The following is a 24,510-nucleotide window of genomic DNA, read 5'->3' on the forward strand; positions in this document are numbered from 1 at the left end:
AATTCTTATCCATCTATACAAAGGCTCACTCTCTTGAGGCATAGATTGTGGGCTCTGAGGTGCTCAACACTGGGTTTGTCCACACTAATAAAAAACATGTACTCACCTTGAATCTGGCAATGACAGTCTTCATGATACACTGGGGCTTCCAGTAAGTATCTAGATATTTTACACCTTAAACTGCAAGTATTTAGACAATTTAGCCCTTAATTTTGTTCTGCAACTGGAGATAATTTAAAATTTGCAGAAACTCTGGAATCCTCTGGGACAGTGGTTCTCAACCTGTGGATCCCCAGATGTTTTGGCCTACAGCTCCCAGAAATCCCAGCCAGTTTGCCAGCTGTTAGGATTTCTGGGAGATGAAGGCCAAAACATCTGGTGACCCAGAGATTGAGAACCACTGCTCTAGAACTTTGTGGCAGTCTGGACAGGTCCTTGGGTTTTGCTTCTTTGCTTTCCCAAATGCATATTCCAGATACACATTTCAAACAAAATCTGAAAAATAAAATTGCAATGCAGTCCACCCATGCATAGCATGAGCGTGTATTGCACTCATTCGGTTATATGGAAAAAGCAATCCATATCAATTTGTGGTGGAATCATGCTACTCTAAATGAGCTAGGAAATGCCTAAAGAGGACACCTCTCCAGGCATTTTATAGGTTTTCTATGTGACTCTATGGTATTCTTTCACTGGAAGCCCAAGACACTGTTCATTTCATGCAAGAAAAATAGGGTTCCAGTTTTTATATGAAAATTATTATGCACAAGGGGTCTTGGAATTGATCCTTCATGCAATATGTAGGTGGACTGTAGTGGCTTTGGGCTGTTACAATAAAGATGGAGCAGGCAAGAGGTGTTAAGTACTCCCTCCTTCTATACCTCCCTTCCCCAAAATAGGCATTTCTTAAGGCACATGTGTCAAACTCAAGGCCCATGAGCTGCATATAGCTCATTGTGTTATTTCATGTGGCCCTCCAGATGCTGGATTACAACTTCTGTATTCCTCATCAGTTCATAGCTAAAGCTGATGTGAGTTATGATATAGTAACATCTGCAAGGCTGCAGTTTGTTCTGTTAAGTCAGAATAATGGAAACTGAATTTAGATACAAGGCTTCTGGATACAATGTTTGACTTTAAAATGTCATTTAACCTTTCCCCAACCTCATAGCCACAAGTAATGTTGTCTTGCAATTTCCATTATCCCCAGTCCACCTGGCAGATAATGAAAAGTGATGGGAGTTGTCATTCAATAACATCTGAGGAGCCAAACCAGGTAAAAGCTAAAGAGCACTGATCATTATGTGGAGAGAGGGCGAGAGCACCGAGAGCATCAAGCGCACCTGTCTCTTCTAAGGTAAGGTAAAGGTTTCACCTGACGTTAAGTCCAATCATGACCAACTCTGGGGGTTGGTGCTTATCTCCATTTTTAAGCCAAAGAGTTGTCCATAGACACCTCCAAGGTCATGTGGCCGGCATGACTGCATGGAGCGCTGTTACCTTCCTGCCGGAGCGGTACCTATTGATCTACTCACATTGGCATGTTTTCAAACTGCTAGGTTGGCAGGAGCTGGGGCTAGCAACGGGCTCTCATTCCGCTCCCAGGATTTGAACCTGGGACCTTTTGGTCCGCAAGTTCAGCAGCTCAGCACTTTAATGCACTGTGCCACCCGAAGCAGAAAGGTGATGGGGGAAAAAGGCAAGGCACCACTCCAAGGCCTATGAATAATGAGGAAAAAAAGAGCTTTTAAAGGAAGCCCAGCATAGGATAGATTGATCTTCCTTCCCTGCCATGGGAAGTGGTGATTCAAGCTTCCTTAAAATGCTTTAGAAAGCTGCATGGTGTGTAAGAAGGGAAAGAGCACCATGCACATCTGTCTCTTAAACCTGAAGCAGAAAGGTGAAGGGGGATAGGCAAGGCACCACTCAGGGCCAGCAAATCAAGAGAAGAGTGAGCTTTTTTAAAGAAAACCCAGCATAGGATAGATCACTCTTCTTTCCCTGCTCTGTGAAGTAGGGAGTCAAGCCTCCTTAAAATGCACTGGAAAGCTGTATGCTGTGCAGGGAGGGAGAGAGTGCCACACGCACCTGTCTCCTCTAGATTAAGCATTAACTAAGCATTAAACCCCGTCTCCTCTACAGACAGAAGGGAAAGGATCACAGAAAAAGTAATATCTTAACTCTGATGCTTTAAATCCATGTCTTAATGAAGGATATAAGGACAAACAATGCCTAAAATAATGGGAAGGGGAGCCTGGGAAGTCCCACCCATAATGGGGTGGATAGAAAACGAATCTTTCGGCTTCCCTGATCAAAAATGGATTTCTATCCTCTCAAATTTGGGAGGCTCCCGAGAAGTGGATTGGGTCCCTCACCGAAATCTGGGACATCAAAATGGATCACAGTTTACCCAGATTGCGCAAGTCTATTTGAGACCCCTGTCTTAAGGCAAATGGATGGCCTTCCAAATGATGTTTGACTGCAGTTTTGTTATTCCATGCTCATATTGATAAAACATGATATAAAGTATGTGACCTACTACCCCCACTTTCCTGCTACTTATGGGATGAAGTCCTAACTTTTAACTGTATGTTCAACTTCTATTTAATACATTCTTTTTTATTACATATTTGTGCTTTTAAGAATGCTTCATAAGCGGTATTGGAATGTTGGAATTCAGGTGAATTGTATCTATGGTGATTGAAAGATGGTTGTGTCCAGTGATCAGATTAGTGAAAAGAGTATTTCATAGGAACCGTGAGGATATCTAGAAGCTCTCCCATTTGATGCCATGGGACAGGAGGAGGTCACATGTGGCAACAGAGGTGGAGACAAGTAGAAGCCTTCAAACAGACCAGCAGCACCTGGAAGACTGGACATTTCAATTTTTGTAAAACATTTTCAAATCCTGATTTAATGATACTGCATCCTTTAATGATCTTGACTGCAGTGGATTAATTGTGCCACCAAGGCAGAGCCTTTACCCTGTTGGTAAGCTTGAAATAGAAATAGTTTTGCAGGAAGAGTGTGCCATCTAACCAAAACAAAGACAACTCAGTGCTAGCTGCTATTTTTCACATGCTGTGTGCTGAAACATATCTTGCTCCTATGCTGTTAGCTGTGGTAGCCTTCCAGCTCCATATTAATTCACTTTTAAAAGAACATCCTCTGATTATCTGAAGGGCAAAGAACCCAGCATTTGATGGGTATTTTGCATGTTCATTTATCATCTTAGCATGTAACAATCTAACAGGTCTGATTGCATCCATGAGGTAGATCTACAACCACTGGGTTATCTCAGAATATCTGAGTGCTTAAGCCAGTCTGAGGGAAAGGGGGGGGGAGAGAGAGAGAGAGAGAGAGACCTGAAAAAGTACAGCAGAAAAGGGGAAAAATAGAGACATGCCTCCTAACCTTTCCCTCCAAGGATTTGCCCACAGCTCTGCAAAGCAATGGCAGAGACAGAAGACAGAAAAAGAAACCTCATCAGGGGATCAGAGTGACAGAACTGTCATAAAACAGAGGATCCAGGGAGGATAAAGGGGGATTGGTAAAGAATAGTGAGGGAAAAAGGCAAAAGGATAGGGTCGGGAGGAGCAAGTTATCTCTTTGCCTTTCTTTCTTTTGCCTCAGGCCCATATCGGCTTTTCCCTTTTTTGACTTAACTGGGATGAATTTTAATTGCAGCTTCTCGTTGCATTTCATAGGCCATATATTTTCCACTTGTGTGGAGTGGATTTCCCATTCATCACAGGATTGCAGGCGAAAATCCCTCGGGCATTTTAGCCTTTTCTTTCAAAGTTAGAAAAAAAATCAATAACTTTGGGACCATTTTGGATGTCTATTACATACTCTCATATGTGTAACAAATCTAATGCTGATATGATTGCTTGATCCTACCTGTTCGTAATATCCATATACAGATTTCGGACTGCTATAAAAACGCTTCATGCAACAATATTCAGATCATTCACAAGAAACAGGATGCTTGGAGTTTGTTTCAGAAAATGTAAAAAGGTTCAAACGCAAGCTTGCTTTTGGAAATTTGCCCTTTTAAAAACTCTCAATATGTCAACTATTTTCTAGCAAATCCCTTCCCCTCTTCAAATCCTCTCTTTATCCCATCAGTGATCAAAGTCCTCGACTATTTCTTTGGCTAAATAGAAACATTCAGAATATCCCAACTACTTTGTATTGCCCTCAGCGTCTACATAAACTCTCTGTTGAATCAGTCAAAATGTTTATAGGAGCATTTCAGCCTTCTTCTTTTCCCCTTTCTCTCCCCCCCCCCCCCCAACACTACTGCAAATTCAGTAACATCCTTCACCAATATTACTACCTTTCTCCAAGCTTTATATTAGTTCTCTCTCCTCACTAAAACTCTTTCTCTATCTTGGCATTTTAAATCCCCTTTCATTTTCTTGGTTGTCTCTCTTATTCCAATAATATCTTTCTTATCCTTGAAAACATGTCACTCCAATTCAGCAGTCTTATTACATATGCTCCTAGCATTTGTCTAAAAGATATTTTAGCTTTTCTCTTTGCCCTCCTTTACTTTTCTTTCTCACTATCTCCTACAATGTTAATCCCTTCTCAACGGGAAATGGTTTTCCTTCAATCCAAGTCTTTCCTTTTGTGCACAGTGCCTCTAGTTCAACCTGAATCTCTCAAAGAACCATGTAAATTAAAAGAAAAGAAGGAACCAATGATGAGACTCGGGTGAGCACCTGAAGCAATTAACTTGATGTTGAAGAACTAGCTTTGCATTAATACAAATTTAACCTCACAGAGGGAGATCAGAAAAGAACCAGAATGTGGTCCGACTCTGAAACTGCCCCAGCTATTCCGGGTAATCCAAGAGGTTCCTTGTGAGCACTTTGCTAAAGGCTTTAAGTGCCCACCTATATCATGCAAGGGCTCTTTTTGAATGTAACAAATCGAATACATAATTAATTGTCTGAATAAGAAGAATATTAGAAAATCTATCCAACCCAGAGGATACTCTGTTAATGCTCGAACTAGTACGGCAGATTTCAGCATTAGCTACTTGCTGTAAAAATAGCCCCACATAAATGACAGTCATCATCTAAGATCTTTATCAAGATGTGTTCAGACCTAGTAATGCACCCTGATAAAAGGAAATATGGTACACGGCACATAAAAGGGAGATGGGATACACATTCTTGAATTAAACAAGGGCCACAACTGTATTAATATTAAATTAGATATTTCACAGCTGACATTTTAACCAGATTTCAATATAGCTCTCAGTCCCAATGCAATTACGTATATCCCATTATTGAAAATCTGTTCCTGTGGTTCTTATTCAGGTTGAGCCCAACCTATTACAGAGGCCCAAAGTAGATAGTTACCACTTCTACAGCCTACACAGCTAGGATGTGCAGATGGAGGCCTCACTGGATCTGTGACCCTCACTCTCGCACAGACTTGCAAGCTCCAAGTATCACTTCTGTACTGGTTTTCCACCTCCAAACTTTGTTAACCAGCTAAAATTCTATCATCAGGTTTTAATGCGAAATGCAAGCAATCTTTCAAAGATGTGTTTCTGTTTGAACTGCTCGAGGAACATCACCAATGAAAGGAAAGAAATATCTAGCTTCCACTTGATTTTTCTCTTAGGTGCTCAGCTTCTCTGTCCTACTTGTCACAAAAATATAAATAATAGCATGTTATCACCTCATTCCTTGACAGACCAAGAATGATCTACCAGTTATCCTGACACTCAGAAAGATGGCCTTGTTATTCCTGCTCTTGCAAAAAAGTTCAAAAACTGTACTTTTCTTGCACTATACCACTGAGCAAGAGATAATATTACTCACAGGGAAGACTATAACACTCAGTACAATGGAAGACAGTGGGAAAAAGGAGAAGACCATATTACAAATGGATTGACTCATTCAAGGAAGGCACATATTTGAGTTTGGGAGAACTAAGCAAGACTGCTGGTGATCAGACCTCTCATTCATAGGGCACCATCAATCAAAACCAATTTGATTACAAATAGCAAGCAGAATTTTGGCAGGTGCAGCTTTATTGTTACTTCAAGCAGTCTGCACCTGCTGCAATCCCCACTTCTGAAACAAATATGAACAGTAGCAGAGGCTTAACAATAAGCCATAAGTAAGAGATTTTCATCATTGCATCTGAAAACCAATCACCAACAATAACTTCCTTTCAAATACATTATGACTATATTTTCCCCTCTAATTACAAAAGAAAACTGGATTCCAGCTCTAAAGATCTCTATTAAAATATCAAAAAGAAGAGAATTTATTAAGCTTTTACAACTGGAGCAAAAGCATCAAAATATTTACCAAAATAAATTTAAACAAAAAAGAATTGAGTTCATCTGACAAAATCTACTAGACATCCACCCACAACCCTTCCCACCTGTTTGAAATTACAGTTATTGTACTGATTTGGGGCTCTGCTCTCAAATTTAATCATGTAAATTTGCAGAAAAATATAGAAGTCAAATGAAATATTGTTATTGAGTAAAATCTTTGTTCTTATCAACTCGAAGAATATGTAACTACTTGCATAGATAAAAGAGATTAGTATGAAGACGTACACACTGATTAAACCACATGACACACTTTTAATCAGATGGATCCATATAGGATCCCCCGGCTCCCCATAGTTCAGTTGTCCTCAGTTCCTGTTTAAGCCTGTATACACCACAGAACATCCATTGGGACTTCGTTTCAATACACAGACAGTTTGTCTAAACAGTTAAAGGCAGTGAAATTGGCAAAGTCCAAATAGCACAAAACTATACTTTCAGAAGAATATCTGTGAATTTGGTACTACTTCATTATGTGTGCGCATCAAAAGACATGTTACATTTCATGAGAAATTCTCTACCCCAAGCCCCATTGCAATGAAGAGGGGGCACCCAAGAACACAGAAAATGGTGCCCCAAAATATTTCATATTGTTCCACCAATCAAGGATGTTCTATCAATGATGGATACAGAAACTTTATTCAAGAATTAAGACTGAACAAGGACATTTGTGACTAGAAACATGGATACAGGTCCTGCCTCCTCAGTTTCCAATCTTGCTACATTTGGAAGGGTTCTATTCATTTTGACGTTAATATAAGAAGAAATCCTACACAACTGAGGGAAGGGGTGTGTGTGTGTGTAATCTGCCTCTGTGGACAATGTCCATTTGCACATCACATCTGTGCATGGCTTTAACTTTTCAAAATGAGCCAACATTGGCCTCTTCCTTTGCTTATTTTTCTTTAAATGTGTACATTTGTGTGCACCTTTTAAAATGCACTAATTGACTAATTTCCCTTCATTGACTAAATCATATTTGTTTAACTTGTGTCATTCTGCCTATTTTAAATGTGCCTCCATTTTTATGCATACTTTTCACATGTGTACAGATTTCTTTCCTCCAAATTTATTTGCAGTGATCAACGGCAGAATTCTAGGGTACAAACAGCATCTGCTCTCAGACTGAAATCTGTTTCCTGTGACATCTTTAATTGGTAGGTGTGCTTCACCAGGTTTCCCAGCCATACAAGGGATATCAGACACTTAGGATTGGTGTACATGGATACAGAAGGGTGGAAGTCATTATGCATGAAACCATCCCATTGCAAATGTCACCCTTTATTTATTTATTTATTTCCAACATTTAGTGCCAAGAACATAATAAAACAAAAACAGTACATATAATCAATTAAAACTATAAAAATACATCATTAAAATACATTATAACAATTAAAACACATGTAAATTAGATCAATTTGTCTAAAAACCTCATACGTCAGCCTTCAATCGGACCATGTCAACGTTATCGTATTACTCATTAAAAGCTTGTGCACACAACCATGTTTTCACAGCCTTTCTGAAACCCAGAAGGGTTGGGGCTTGTCGGATATTTGTGAGGAGGGTGTTCCACAGCCGGGGAGCCACCACCGAGAAGGCCCTGTCCCTCGTTCCCACCAGCCGCGCTTGCGAGGCAGGTGGGACCGAGAGCAGGGCCTCTCCAGATGATAAAGGACACATAAAGGACTAGTTTACACAGGGATGAAAACCAAACTCACCTCAATATCTGGTTGTTTTCAAAACATTTCTAAACATCCAGTAGTTCCATGGCTGAGTATACACTCAAACCCTGGACTCAAAAATCACTGTGCAGTGTTCAAACCACTAGACCTCACTGGCTCTGCTCAGCTCTTGCAAGTCTGTGTGCTTCAGGGATGCTCTCAGTAGTGTTTTAGAAATGTCATCTTTTTAAAATGATAGGCTCATCACTAACAGCTATAGGACAAGCTGGTACAATATGATTGTCTTTATGGGTAGAAATAATTCTACTGATAGCATTTATCAGGTGCAAATGAGTGAGAATTTTTATCTTTCTTTTAAAAAATAAGAACTTAGCAGAAATGTACATATTTCTTCATAAATAGAATAGTGAGAATATGCGGTTTTAAAAATCAAGCATGATAGAAACTGACATTTACAAATTAGTATATCAATAATTGATTGCTATGATCATTCATAAATGCTCTCATCATCATTGGGAGTCTGTCCAGCTCCCTGGTTCTTTAGCCACTATTGAAACAACTGTATATACTCGAGTATAAGCCGAGTTTTTCAGTCCTTTTTAGAGCTGAAAAAGCTCCCCTTGGCTTATACTTGCGTGAGGGTCCTGGCTGACTCAGATTCGGGTTGGCTTATACTCAAGCATAAACAGTAATTAGAGTTGGACAGCCATATCTTAAATTACAGTTTTATATAAAAACGTTTAACCTACTGATGCCTCAATTAATGTAATTTTATTGGTATCTATTTTTATTTTTATTTTTGAAATTTACCAGTAGCTGCTGCATTTCCCACCCACGTCTTATACTTGAATCAATCATTTTCCCCAGTTTTTGTGGTAAAATTAGGTGCCTCAGCTTATATTCAGGTCAGATTATACTTGAGTATGTATGGTACCTTGCCTTAAAGTACCCTAGAAACAATTATTTTAGTTTTGTCTTATTGCAGGCTACTCCCACATTTACATTTTTGTATTGCATTTTTTGTAATCTCATTATATATTGCTTGCAGGTCCCCCTGGCATTATATAATATAAACAGTTTATAAATACCTAAACAGTACTTTTGCATTTTCTTCATTTCTGAGACTACAGTTCATCCATCTTGAGGACACTCACTTGATCTGAGCTCAAGGGAATTTATGAAGAGCGGAAGGAAAGTCATATTCTATATACCAAAGTGTTCTTTAGTAATAATTTAGAATGTATGGGGATTTTGTACAGAACCTTGGGCTATAGTTTAATTAGCATAACAGTTCACCTAGTCTTTCTGCACAGATTGAAGTAATAATTACAAGATCATTCTGACAATACTTTTATATAGTTAAAAAAGAATAGAAAAACCAACTAGCCACATGAAATGAAAAGAGAAATACGGGTAGTCTGAACAAACCACTACTTCAAGTCCTTTAATTACATTTTCATTTTCAAATCTAAAGAATCTTGCTAAATTTGACGTCACACATGCCCAAATAATTCTATGATATATCCTTGATTTTTAGACCATGCTTCAAATCATGCAACCTGTATATTTATAGTAAAAGGGCCCACATGGCTGTAGCAGCCACGTAGTTTTATCCTCATATTAATATGTTTCTCTACACTATGATCTTTGTTCCTGGGTGATAAATGTCATTTCCAAATTGGCTCTAACATATAAACATAGAGAAAGTCTATTAAACTGATTTTTTTTTTGTCTTTGTGGGAGGGACATTGTGCTGTAGCACAATAGTTTTTAAATGAATATCTCATTATCGAGTCTCAACTAATTCAACATAGTTTGTGCCACACAAACCACGTTTCTGCAGTAGAACAACTACTTTCGAAGAAAGGACTGCACCATTAAATAGGAAATAACACTTTCAAGCTAGGAACATACTCTCTTTATTATGAAAAAATGCTGTTTGTGAAATCTTGGAAAATTCTCCAAAAATCAATGTATATCTTAAATGTTCTGAAATGTGGTGGGCTAACAGTAGTAAATGTGTTCCACCATTGTAGCAAGTTCACCCCAGTAGCTGTAAAAATAAGGAAAAAAGGAGTCCCAGAAGCCCCCCCCCCCCCGGCGCAATTATTTAACAAAAAGTACTGAAATTTTATTACTCTCATTATAGTAACAAAATGTTCACTAATGATACATTAGCAACACTTTTGAAATGAAACACCAGTTCCCCCAGTTTTGTAATGACTTTTGAACCATTTTTATTATGGATCACACATGCCCAATAACTATAATTGGGGAAACTTCAGGGGCTCCTTTTCCCCTCCCCAAGTTTCAGAAATATTAATACATCTACTAATTTTAGGGATTTTTTTTTTAAAAAATGCCATTTTTTTAAAAAAGCCACAACAGCTGTCTCAGTGAATGTCTCTCATATATTAACCAACAGAAACCAATATTAACCAATTCTACATTTTTATAGAATCCTGGAGTTGGAGGGGACCCCCAAGGGCTATCTTGACCAACTCCCTTCTTCCAGGCAAAAGGGCACCATAAAGTCTTCTGACAAATGTCCATGCAGCCTCTGAACTAATTAATACACTTCCCCTATTGAGTTGGAAGGGGACCCTCAAGGGTCATCCATTTAGGGATTTCTTCCCAGTCCAGGTTTGCTTCCTAGTATTGCTCTTTGCAGATTCAATCATTCATTGGAACTCTGGCTAGCTGCTGCTATGGAGGGACAAATCTCTCCAGCTTCTGATTGGAACTCTTTGATGCAAGCAGAATTCTGGGAAAGGTAGTTTAGGGCAGGGCCTTTTGAATTATCTGGCATAGAGCTCCTCTTTCCCAAACTGTATTTCCCAGAGTTCTGTTCTTTCTTTCCCAGCTAACTCTGGTTTCTCCCTGCTTTCCAATAATTTAAATGGGAGCCTTTATGGCTGCTTGCCATGAATATGAAACTGACTTAGGGAGGCTTCCGAGCACAACAAAATTATAACGAAAAAGGATTGGGAAAGTTTTGATTCTTAGGTTTTAGGCCCAGGCCTTACCTACATGTCAAATATTTATTCGGAAATACAGATTTAATGAATTTTAATACAACTTCCAAAATTTTTGCACAAGCCTAATATGCAGGTCTATTTTAGTCAATTAAATCATTATCACATGGTTTTTAGCATAGTTGTACAATGTATTGTTCATATTACACAAAGTTTTAACTTGTGTAGTATATTTTATTGTTATTTATATTATTTTAATTCTGATTTATATAGGCATTGAATATTTGCCTTTATTATGCTGGAAGCTGCCCTGAGTCCCCTCAGAGAGATAGAATGAATTACAAATAAAGTTATTATTATTATTATTATTATTATTATTATTATTATTATTATTGACACAAAGACATAGTATGACCCAGCAAACGAGATATATACGCTGGATTTTGTATAACAAAATCACAAGTTGAACACTTTCCAAGTGTTTAGGACTGTGTGATGTATTTTTAGATGATGCGCACAGATCCGGGGCATGGTACCGAGACAGCCTTGGTCACCTTAATTGATGATCTATGCCGGGAACTGGACAGGGGGAGTGTGTCCCTGCTGGTTCTGCTGGACCTCTCAGCAGCCTTCGATACTGTCAATCATGGTATCCTTCTGGGGTGCCTTGCTGGGATGGGGCTTGGAGGCACTGTTTTGCAGTGGCTCCGGTCCTTCCTGGAGGGGTGTTCCCAGATGATGTCATTGGGGGACGCCTGCTCGGCCCCACAACTGTTGATTTGTGGGGTCCTGCAGGGGTCAGCACTGTCCCCCATGTTGTTCAACATATACATGAAGCCGCTGGGAGAGATCATCCGGAGTTTCGGGCTGACGGGTCATCTGTACGCAGATGATGTCCAGCTCTGTCATTCCTTTCCACCTGTTACTAAGGAGGCTGTTCAGGTCCTGAACCGGTGTCTGGCCGTTGTGTCGGACTGGCATGAGGAAGAACATATCTGATTTTATGTTTGAAATGTATATTTTTAATTCATAATGTATTTTAATAGTTTTAACTGTTTTATGTGCTGTTTTATATTGGTTTGTATGGGCATCTAATTGTTGCCAATGTTGTAAGCCGCCCTGAGTCGGTGAGAAAGTTGCCCTGAGTCGGTGAGAAGGGCGGGATATAAATGTGAGAAATAAATAATAAATAAATCTCAGTAAGGTGGCTTTTTGCGGTTGACAGATTGTAATTTTGTTGATGTTTATTGTTTCCGAATACCGGCTGAGATCTTTTGGCACGGCACCCAGTGTGCCAATTACCACTGGGACCACCTGTACTGGCTTATGCCAGAGCCTTTGCATTTCGATGTTGAGGTCCTGATAACTGCTGAGTTTTTCCTGTTGTTCGATTATTGGCGACATCAATAATCCAAACTTTTTTCTTTTTCACAACTGTGAGGTCTGGCGTTCTTGTTATGATGATGATGATGATGATGATAATAATAATAATAATAATAATAATAATAATAATAATAATAATAAGTGTTGGATATATTTTGACAGTTTTATAAATCTATAAATATAGAAACAAAAAAAATCTCAGATTTTAATTTTCCTTCCACAAAACATAAACTGCATGGATTTTGACTCAGTTACAGTTTGTCTCTATTTTTCACATTTTGTATTTTACAGCTTGCCACTGTATTTCAGGGATCCACTCCATTGTGTATAAGTCTTGACTGCTTTTCTGCCACCTGTCAACTAAACACATGAGCAGCCACAATAATGGGACTAGGGCAGCATGTGCTGACAAAAGTACAGCAATACTTTGTTCAAAGTAAATGGGCTGGGTCCACCATACTATCATTGTAATCCCACTGAAGGAAATACAGCAGCATTTCAAATGGGTTTCTGCCAAAACGGCAGATTCTAGAATGACTAGAAAAACATCAAGACTGTTTCTGATTTGTTCATAAATCTCTAATGCAATGTACCTTCTAATTCTAATTTGTGAAAAAAAATCTAAGGTGTAAATTATCTGATTTGAAAGAAGAAATGGTATGAATAAATGTTATGCCAAAATCTTATTGCATGAACCTGCTATTCCACTGCACTCACACTATCATTGATAACAGATACATACAGGCTTAAGCACCTTCAATATCACACCTCTCTTCAATTGTACAATATTTCCAGTTAACCAATTCATGGTCCTGAGATCATACTTCCACATAGCTTTGTAACTCCACCTTCCCACACTACTGCTGTTATGTAATTTTAAATTTTATTTTAGAGCTGATTTGTTGTTTAAGTTTTGAACACACACCCTACCCCCAACCCAAAAAGAGGTAAATCTAATTATAAAACAAATGGAAAATAGACAGCATTGGAATAGTAAGGGGAGGGGAGAGAATGGTAAAGGAACATGGCCACACAGCCCGAAAGACATACAACAACCCCGAAGAGAATCCTGCCCCCTGATGACACTTTATTGTTGATGTACCAGCACATGAACAACAGACCAATTGCACCAAGATACATGACAGGAATGTTGGGAGATTGGGGACTATTCATGCATCAATAGCAAGGGACAGGATAATTAATCACAGAGAAGAGCCAGACTGGTAGAATGAAGCCAATAGAGATCATAATCAAAGTTGACACTCTGACTGCAATGCCAGTTTGCCTTCCTCATGCGATAAAGTCCTTAGACAGACATGCAAGTTAGAGACTACTAAGTACAGGCATGTGAAGGTAGCTACTTCTAACAGAGTTTTGAGGCTCCATAGGAAAGGCTGCTAAGAAATAAATATTTGTCAGAATTCCATATGACCTTTTATATAAAGCAACTTTGAATATACCTAGCTAAATAGCAGAGGCACTAAGTAACCTAGGTACCAAATTGTAAAGAGGTGTAATGGGATAGATACTAAATACAAAAATTGTGCACTTTCTAATTCCTCCAGATTTAAGTCCACTTATGAAGATGCAATACTGCAACATGATTCAGGCCATTATTATTAATATATGAAATGATGTATTATTCCCTGGTTCATAATTACTGGAAAGTTAAGAAAGAAACATATCTAGTAATGACTCTGCTTACAATTGTCCAAATATAAGATTTTATTACATGCATAATAATGGGCAGGCTAGCATATATCAAGTAGGGTCATTTCTGGAAAACGAGCCATGAATGGTAGTAGGCGTTCCTAGCCTCTACTTCACTTCACCTTCCACTGAAAAAAGCTATTGTACTAGAACCACTGTACCTTCAAGAATGCATCTACACTGGGCAGTTTACCTGCTGCAAATCTGTTCTAGAACAGCCCTAATTCTGCAGGTTTGTGCCAAAACTGTGATAATTATCTAGAAGGCCCTGGAGCACCAATGTTCTGCAGCACTGTCACCTTCTCTATGTCACCACCCTTGACTGCTGGTTCAAATCCAACCCAAGGAGAGCATGGATGAGCTCCCTCTCCCAGCTCCAGCTCCATGCGGGGACATAAAAGAAGCCTCCCACAAGGATGGTAAAACATCAAAACATCTGGGAGTCCCCTGGGGAATATCCTTGCCAATTCTCTCACACCAGAAGTGACTTGCGGTTCCTCAAGTTGCTTCTGACACAGAGAAAAACCCACCGTTGCCACTCTTAGCTAAACATGGAGCTCTCTATGAGCTCCTGGCCATTGCAGGTATCCCTTCTGAAGTCAGAATTGGGCACCCATGTGACCAGTAAATAAGAAGTGGTAAATCGCCTCTCCTTCTTGCTGGTAGTCCTGGCACCCCATTCTAACATCAGCAACCAGCAACTCATAACAACCAGGAACTTGGATGGAGCTCTTTTGCCGGCTAGGAGCATTGGTAGCAACATGGCTATAATGAATCTTTTCCCCTGCAGTGATGAATGCGAAGAAAGGTGATAGTGACAGTGTGAACCATCTGGGCAGTGGATCATCCCAAATACAATCCAATCCCATTGTTCAGACTCCTCCTGACTTTCTAGCAAACTACAGAGTATCACTTACTTGGCGAAAAGCAGGACTAAGGACCTCATCATCTTGAGGTCCTCAAGCTGGAGGATGGTGGGGGCATCCATGGAGCAGATCTGATAGGCGGGGGGGGGGGGGGGGGTAACTGTCACCTGCATCACTGCTGTCCCCGTTACACAGTGTGGGGGAAAGCTGCCAGCTCCCCCTGCACCATCCCCAACTTACCTAATGAGAACATGGGTAGCCACCCTTGTTCTCAGCACTCTGTCCTAAGAGGCTTCCAGGATGTAGCCAGGACAGAGCTGCACCCGAAGCAGCCCATGAGATAAGATCCAAAGTCAATTTAAACCAAACTCTTCCACAATACTCATCAGAAGCCACTGTGCATCATGAAAACAGACAGTGGTGAGTACAGGGACTTTGGTTAATGTAGACAAGCCCCAAGTAATACAGGTATTAGTCCAGTTCAGTTGGATCTAATCCTATGTAAATTCAAACAGAAATGGAGTTCTCAGCTCCAAATGTAAGCTCAGGGTGGGTGGTGATGGAGAGTTGAAAAGTGATAAAAAGCTGACGACCAAAGTAATGTTTAATTAAGTAGATGTCTTGACTATAGCCTGGCTACAAAAGGTGCACTATTTTCTTTATACAGCAATGAATAAGTAAATGTATGTCCATTTAGGACTGTCATTTTCTTGGCATCAACCATAAAATATGGCATAAGTAAAAAAACATTTAAGGAGTTAAAAAATAGATTTCACCAATTCACAAATTAGAGAGGACAAGTTTTGTCTTGATTGCCAAACAGCTATGATGTAAAGCGGTCTCATTAAATCATAAGTACTTAAACCTTTTTCATGAAAGAACTGGAAGATTTAAAGATTTATAAAGAATTTTTTGCCCAAACTAGAAAGTGACTCACATTTGACATGTACTGAAATGATAATGCTGATTTCAACAGGCACTCTAAGAGCATTTTGCTCCCAGGCGAGTAATTCAGTTCTGGTTACCTCTTTGCATTTTGAATTTAAACTTTCTTACTAGGCTTTTAATGTGCTGCTATCTGCCAAACCATGACAAAGTTACACAGATATGATCTAGCAAAATAAAGGCTAACAAGATAGTTATTTAATTATTACAGACACTGAAGTTGGAATAAAGATTCCAAACTGCAGACTCAGCAGACTATACCACTCTACCTTCGTTCTAGAAGACATGGGAACATGCATTTCTATTCTGTTAGGCATTTAAGAACTGATAGCTTTACACTGATGAAGCTTTTTGTTTCTGTGCTGCTTTTATTCTAAACTTTTAATTGAATGTCTTAAATGGTTTTAATTCTATAAGCTGTTTCATAATATTTTCATCTTCATTTTATTTAGACTCATAGAATAATAGTTGGAAGAGGCCAAATGGGCCATCTTGTCCAACCCTCTGCTTTTAGCTACCTGTCATTTCTCTTGCATTTTATTTTATCCTGTAAGCTGTCTAACATTGCAGAATTTGTGGAGGTGACACAACCACAAACAAATATTTTTAAAACAAATATTTTAAGAAATCTTAAAAATTAAAAAATGACTTATATAATGTATACAGAATTTGTGGAGGTGATGGGTATAAATAATGTGATTGATTGGTAAATTTCTTTAAAATGTAAAAAAATTCTAAAGACCTTTAAAAAATCTTTTTAAAACAAATATTTTAAGAAATCTTAAAAATTAAAAAATGACTTATATAATGTATATAGATGAACTCCAGGATATATTAATTTGTTCTGCATATTTAAATAAAAATTAAAATGTTTGACTTGTACCTCACTGCCTATGTAAAATATTTTTTAATTTTTTAAGTAAAATATGTATAACAAATTAATATCTCCTGAGATGCATCTACACTATGCTGAATGCAGTTTGACAGCACTTTGATTGTCGTAATTGAATGCTAAGTAATCAAAAGAGTTGTAGTTTGTTGCGGCACCAGCATTATTTGACAAAGAAGGCTAAATATCTTGTAAAACTACAGTTCCCATTGAGCCATTGCATTTAACGTGCTGTCAACATACATTAATTCTACAATGTAGATGCACTCATAGTCTGAGCGCTGCCTTCAGCCCACCTAGGATCTCATCACATGGGCTTTAGGCCCCATCCTGCCAGGACAAAGCCCACCGGAGTCCATCATATGGTGCAGGACTACTTTCAGTGGGGCTTCGTGCTGGCTCTGTATACATTGCATCGTGATAGCATGCTAAGTAGCAGTCCTGAGAACATGCTATGGTGGAAATGACATGGTATGTCCTTGCACTGAAGAAAGAAATTCCAGTTGCTGTTGAATGCTCATGACAACCATGATGGCACTTTGGCAGCCAGAAGAATTTAATCAACAGTGTTGACTCTGATGGGTCCCAATACCCAACATATATTTAATCAATAATGTTTGGAAAATCTAAGTATGGCATAGAATGCAAAAGCAAATCCAGATGTTGCTAGATATAGTAACATTTAACACTGACCCCACCGATCACACATCTTGTGACCAATTAATTGGAGAAAGGTAGGGTAGTGGTTCAGTGGTTTAAGTATTGGATTATGACTATAGAGGTCAAGGTTTGATTTCGACAGATTCAACTCAGCTATGGAAGCTCACTGAGTGATCTTGGATGAGTAACACACTCTCAACCTCAGAAAAAGCCATGATAGATTTACTTTATTATCACCGTAAGTCAGAAATGACTTAAATACATATAGTAGAACACTAACAGTAACAATAACAGCAACAACAATGATAAAAATGCAGCATCCTGAACTAGGTATGCAGATGGCCAGCACAACTAATTTGCGATAGTAATTATGTTATTTTTAACAGAATTAATGCAAATATTTCCACTCTTTTCATTCATTTTTAACCTAAGTGCTTTGAGGGAGCACAAGTTGCTACTTAACCAAATCTAGATAAGGAAACATCCTAGTGCTTTCTCTTTGTTGCTCTATATGCTTGTTTAATTTAGAATTTAATGGTGACGCTTTTATTAAAAAAAAAGAAAGAAAATGTCTTTGCTGATAAACTTGTTTTTTCATTCAAGACTTAAGCTTGGAATAATTAGATCAATTATTGTATTCATCCATTATAATTTAATTTGAACTCTTTATCATTTTGATATTTATTGAGATATGCTAGTTTTACACAATTCTTTAGCCAGGCTAAATGTTGTTGTTGATATTTTATTCCACTCACCTGCACACTAAGATGATTCCATTCCTTCACAAGAATTCTCCCCAGTGTCATTACCTTTATCGGTAGCTGCAACCCATTTATGGTGCGGTAATAAAACATGGTTTCTTTCTCAGAGGTTGTAAGCTTGAACACAGTCTGCCCATCAACAGCTTTCTCTATCACACACCTTTGGAGACAATAAAGAAAGAAAAAAGGTCAGTTTGTAATAAAGTAGCTGGGTTATATCACACAGCAAAAGGAAGAACTGAGAGAAGTGACCTGACTACTTTGAACGCAAATATTATAAAACAGGACTGAAATTCTATTGGAGCTAAAGAAATAAGGATCCATATCGCTGGACAGGCTGCCATCATTGCTAAAGGGAAATTTGGTTTAAACCCTGTTGTATCAATAGTTATGGACCAGTATTGGTTACATACACTCTGTGCAAGAGTAACTGTTTTCCATTCTACAAAAAGAAAGAAATTGTATGCTTATATGGATCATTAAAAAACAAACAAAATCAATCTTGCCTTCTCTCATTCTATGACTAGCAGCTGAAATTTAGAATAAAACATGCATATTCCTAATAGGTTCCAATAATTCAAATGTAAAGAGCACAATATACCAAAATATGCTTTAAAGCTAACTGTAACACCATCCTTTTCAGTGAGACATAGTCATGACAAGAACCCACTGTCAGGTTTGTCCCAAACCTGCCTCTAATCAGATAAGATAAATAAAGTCAGACCATTACTCTTTTTCAGAAATGATTTCGCTTCCATCAGTATTTGTCAACAGAATTTTCAAGGAAAACATGCAGCCTGCAACTTTACTTAAAAATGCATTTCTTAACACACTGCCAATTCTGTTTGCATCTAACATGTTAGTTTTTCGTTAACAAATATTTATCAGAAGACACAGCCAAGTAGGAAAATATTTAGGAACTGGATTTACCCAGTTCCTGGATAAACAACAATTGGATAATCCAGGTTTTATTAATTTTGCTTATCTAAAAACAAATACCCCCACATGTGGACCCACAAAGGTGTCATGACTTTATAAAGGCAAATAACCTTCACATGTAGTGCTTTAAATCCAGAAAGATTTTTTTAACCAAATGCATGGTTAACAACTTACTTATTACTAGATGCTGTATTACACTCGTTCCTATTAAAAAGAGTATCTTATTTTCTAGCATCATGCATAGCCTTCTAGAAGTTATTCCTCTTAGCTCTTTCTTTGATTTGGAAATGTTTTTTTAAAAAAAGTTTTAAGTTATAATGCTACAAAAATATGGTGGAATATTTAATGGTTATGTTTGAGAGAAGACTTTCCAAGTCACATGAAGACAATTCTTTGGTTTGACTTACAGCAGCCCCATGAATAAGAGACCTTCAAGTCATTCCAGATAATCTGGGATCAGATCCTGGGATATATGGCAGCATAGATCCAGCCTCAATCGTTGATAGAAAATATTGAAGAGTATTGGCCCCAGGACAGAATCCTATGGCATTCCACTCGAGACCTACTTTCAATTTGAAGTACAGATACTGATCATGGCTTTGAGCATGGCTTTCCACCCATAATGGAGGCATAGATTCCATATTTGGTTATTTCTGTAATGCCCTTCTTACCATATCACTGTTCATAGCTGGATTTTTTTTTAATGCAACCCAATTCTGGTTGATTACCCCGAACTCAAGTGTATAGCTCCTGGTCGTAATGATACTGTTTGTCAACAATGTATGTGTCTTGAGGAAGCAAGTGAATTGCATCAGAATGTGTCCCATCAAGTGCAACCAACAAGTGCCACTGTGTTACTCTTAGCTCAACATTTGTACCATGATAAAAACATATTGTGGCTTCAGTATTGAATATCTTGTATACATCAAATAGAAATGGCAACAAAATCCAGTTCAGTTCCAGGTTGTAGCACAACAAAATATGCAAAAGTTAATGAAGTGGTGATGAAAAATTCTGTAAGGTGTCTTATGGTACGGTGACACATCCAAGTTTTGGATGAATGATACAAATAAAGGACAGTAGGAATATTAAACCTCTGATCATTAAACCACTACTCCAGCTTTATGGGACACTTCATGTTTCAGTATGGAAGTTTACTGAAGATTTTCTGGTTGTTTTGGACTTAGATTGCCAATGTATTCCAAGCATAGTGTTAAAATAAATAATATCAGTCTGATTGTTTAGCATATAGTAAAGTATGTGATGAGGAAATATTTATACCTTAATTTTTTGTTTATATTTGCCTCAAAATTTGATACCAGAACATTAAGCAAAGTTTTTAAACTAAAATGCCCAAAGCAATCTAACAAACATAAGCCTCAAGTAAAAGCCAAGGGAAAACACAAAGCTCTTAAAATATACAGGCAAATAAAGGTTTTGGTTCCTCAAGGAAAATAACACTGGTACCCAGTGCTTAACAGCATCACATCTTGGGAAGCTATTCCATACTGTTCTGTATGTAGAACCATGTCTATTCACACATTTCTGATATGACTCTCTAAATTCATCAGACTGGCTTCCAAGCTACACATTATTGAGGTTAGAAATGTCCTTTGTACATTACTTTTAATCTTTGGTCTATTGCCCATGGCTGTTAAACATCTCGCTCTTCCCAGCTCCTGTACATTCTGTTGGTTGGTAGGCATGCAAATAGGTCTGAATGGAGACTGCAAGAGTAGCAGGACAAAGACTGACATGACAATCCGGCACTGGAGCCCTACTACCAAAAGAATCCTCACTTCACTTCTGGCTGGGAAATCTCAAATAGGGTGGTACATGTAGATTGATATGGAACAAGTATTCCTTGATATTCTTGAGACCCAGGCCATTTAGAATGTTAAAACTACATTATCAACACTCCAAATAATATGTACATGGCTGATTTTCTGACCTTTGCACATGGCATAGGAAGGTTTGAGAAGCATCCAATAAACCTACTAAGCTGAACACAATGTGGATTAGGACGGTGGTGGTTTAAAGGCCCTAGTTCTGAGATTTAAGACTGTGGGCTCTTTAGATACTCAAAAGCTGCAGGCTTCATTATTCTGTAGCTCCTTTCCCGCTCAAAGCCACAGGTCAATTCCTCCAGCCTTCCCAAAGATATAGACTATCTGCAGTTTCCTATACTATATCTCTAATTAAGATATTCTAACAAAGCTGGCTTGAATATGGAATGAATCTTCTCCAAAAATAGCAAGCACACCTTCTCTTTCAAGTCATTCCTCTAATTTTTTTTTTCATTTCAGGAGCGACCTGAGTTGCTTCTGGTGTGAGAGAATTGGCCGTCTGCAAGGATATTGCCCAGGGGACGCCCAGATGTTTTGATGTTTTTACCATCCGTGTGGGCGGCTTCTCTCGTGTCTCCGCATGGAGCTGGAGCTGATAGAGGGAGCTCATCCGTGCTCTCCCCGGGTGGGATTCGAACCTGGCAGCCTTCAGGTCAGCAACCCAACCTTCAAGTCACGAGGCTTTAGTCCACTAGGGCTAGTGGACTCATTCCTCTAACGAGCCTTCCCTATTGAGAGGACTTAAAAAATGCGAGTACTGTATATGTATCGTAGGAGATCTCTTCCTGTATGTGTGGAAGTGGAGGGCGTGACAGGAAAAAAAGTTGGGTTTTACCACTGATGCCTGTAGGAGAAAACTTAATTCCCACATATTTTTTTACGTTAAATGGAAATTGAATAATGTCTGTATTGGTGCTTCTTAAGCTATCTGAGATGGGGCAACATTTTCCCCCACCATGTGTGTGCCCACCATATTTGTGACCACTTTCTTGCTTGGATTTTTCTCTTTCTTTCAACACACCAGGGACCAGGAAATTATTGTATGTAAACCAATTAGTAGTCCAAGGACTACAACTTTGAGTAGCACTGCCCAATCTAAAATATAAATGATCAGAATTCAGCTCTATTTTTCCACCAATCTAGGACACCTGGTCTTAGCACTGATGAGTGTCTAGCAACCATGGTTCAGTTACAAACAGAAATAGAATCCAGATGAAGTGGAAGGGATTAGTTTTGTGGGTCAGTACTTTAAAGAGAAAAATAGAAATGAAAGACATTGATCTGTCTAATTAATAGCACTGAACGCTAAACCCTGTATGTCATCATTGAGGACCTCTCTAAAGTTATTGATGGGAAGGGATTTGTTCCAAAATCTTAATCTGGTTTCATGCTTACTGTAGTACAACTGTACTCCAGATCTTTACTTATGGAAGATTTTACTCTGTTGTGACTCACAACTCAGAGCAACAAGACAATTTTGAATGAATTGGCACAGAATAGACAGAACCTGTTTCTGAATGAATGTCATGTATTCCCTATGCTTCCATCACTAATCTGTTCACCCCAGAACAATCTACAAAATTTATTGCATCAACTCCTACCCAAGAGGGGATTTAATTTTCAGAGATATCTTTTATGGTAGTTTTATTCATTTTCATGAGCACATCATGGCCAGCAAGGGAGGGAAGGGAAGTATGTTAAAAATGTTCCCAATTCAGAAGATCCAGTGTGGACCTAAAATATTGAATTAAGTGTTCAGCAAACTACTCTTTTCACTACTGCATGGGTGGAAACATTGTGATCCTCTAGATTTTGTTTTTGCAACTCCTAACTGGCCTTTCCATTATTGTCAAATATGAAGAATTCTGGGGAAAATACTTATCTTTGTGCAAAATGTTTTTTTTCTGCAAATAAAATCCTGTTGTTGGAGATTTATTCCACAAATCATTCACACATATTTTGTGGTACTCTCTATGCAGAAAAATATCAACAGAAAAATATGTTTCTAAAATAATAAATTAATTAATGTATTATTGAAGTCTTTAATGGCCACAATTACTGGGTTGCTGTGAATCTTTCGGGCTTTATGGCCATGTTCCAGAAGCTTTCTCTCCTGATGTTTCACCCACATCTGTGGCAAGCCTTCTCACAACCTCTGAGGATGCCTGCCACTTATGTAGGCGAAACATCAGGAGAGTAAGCTTCTGGAACATGGCCATACAGCCTGAAAGACTCACAGAAAACCAAGGTAATTAATATTTGATTCATTGTTTATAATATATTCTGTGTTTGTTCTGTATAATACTGAAATAAATATTAGATGAATAGAAAATAGTGTTCTGTGCATTAAAGCAAATTTCATGCAAAAAGGTTCCCAATGGAGCACAGAAAGGAATATTTCTATGCAGATATATTACTTTCTGTGGAGAAAACAGTATTTCCTGTATAGATAGTACTGTGTTCTGTAAAAAAAAAACCACATCTGGATTTTGCACAGAATATGTCTCAAATGACCATGATAATCAGCTATGTAGGATTCTGCTCATCCACACTTGAGATACATCAGTGGCATCAATAGGGAGATGAACATGTGAACATTGAAATGCACATGTGTTCTTGTCAAAAAAATTACCTAATTGCAATGATTCTTCAAATCACATGGTTTCATCTGCATGTGTTAGGGTTTTTTAATAGTTGCTGATTTTGCCAGCTACAATATTGGGACATGATTTGGTAGCAAAATAGGTCCATGGGACTGACAACATGAGTTATTGTGCTAAATTGACACCAATCATACTGATGCTATGGAGATACATGTTTTTAAACCTATTTTATTGTATTTTTTGGAAGCAGCGGTTCTCCTTTGCTGTGTTGCAAAAGATTTTGCACACTGATGAAGGTACAAAAATTAAATTCAGACCTACCAAAGATAGTAAATATTGTGCTGAATTGCTCTTGCATTCTGTAAACAGAACATCTAATAGTGACAGACATTAATTGTGCTCATGCTATCGGCAGAGACAAAAAGTTGCCCTGGCAGAGTTGTGTGGATCAGACAAAAAGTTGCCCTTGGCATCAGCTATGCTCATGGCAAACTGAGTGAAACTTTGTATTCAGAAAAGAAATACTGTTCATGAGGAAATGCATGGCATGAGAGATACCAAACATGTGTTTTCCCTAAAGTCCGTCTGTTTTGCCCCAATATCATATGTGCTTTTTAAAAAAAAGTTTACTATATGATTGCAACTACCTAGCAATAGAAGAAGACTTGCACCTATGACCTCATCAGATGAGGGTGAAATTGGCAGTATGCGCTGGTTTGCCTTCTCCTTTACGATGGAGCCCACCAGCTTCCATCCCACGACACACGGCAACTTCTGGTGGTGCTCCATTGTAAAGGAGAAGGTGAACCAGCGCATGCTGCTGTGGTGACAACATGGGAGGTGTTTTCTTTGGATCAATGGGGGGAATCCAGGCAGCGGACACTTC

General features: G+C 38.4%; 1 protein-coding gene across 1 annotated transcript in view; it reads right to left on the reverse strand.

The window, feature by feature from the left end:
* Positions 1-24,510, reverse strand: part of ush2a (usherin) — a 617,513-nt gene that overhangs the window by 587,771 nt on the left and 5,232 nt on the right. The window contains exon 4 of the mRNA XM_003216022.4: positions 18,230-18,395. Coding sequence (XP_003216070.2) covers positions 18,230-18,395 — 166 coding nt within the window. The remainder of the gene's footprint in view (positions 1-18,229; positions 18,396-24,510) is intronic.

The sequence above is a fragment of the Anolis carolinensis genome, chromosome 1, assembly GCF_035594765.1.
Source record: "Anolis carolinensis isolate JA03-04 chromosome 1, rAnoCar3.1.pri, whole genome shotgun sequence".
Taxonomy (NCBI): domain Eukaryota; kingdom Metazoa; phylum Chordata; class Lepidosauria; order Squamata; family Dactyloidae; genus Anolis; species Anolis carolinensis.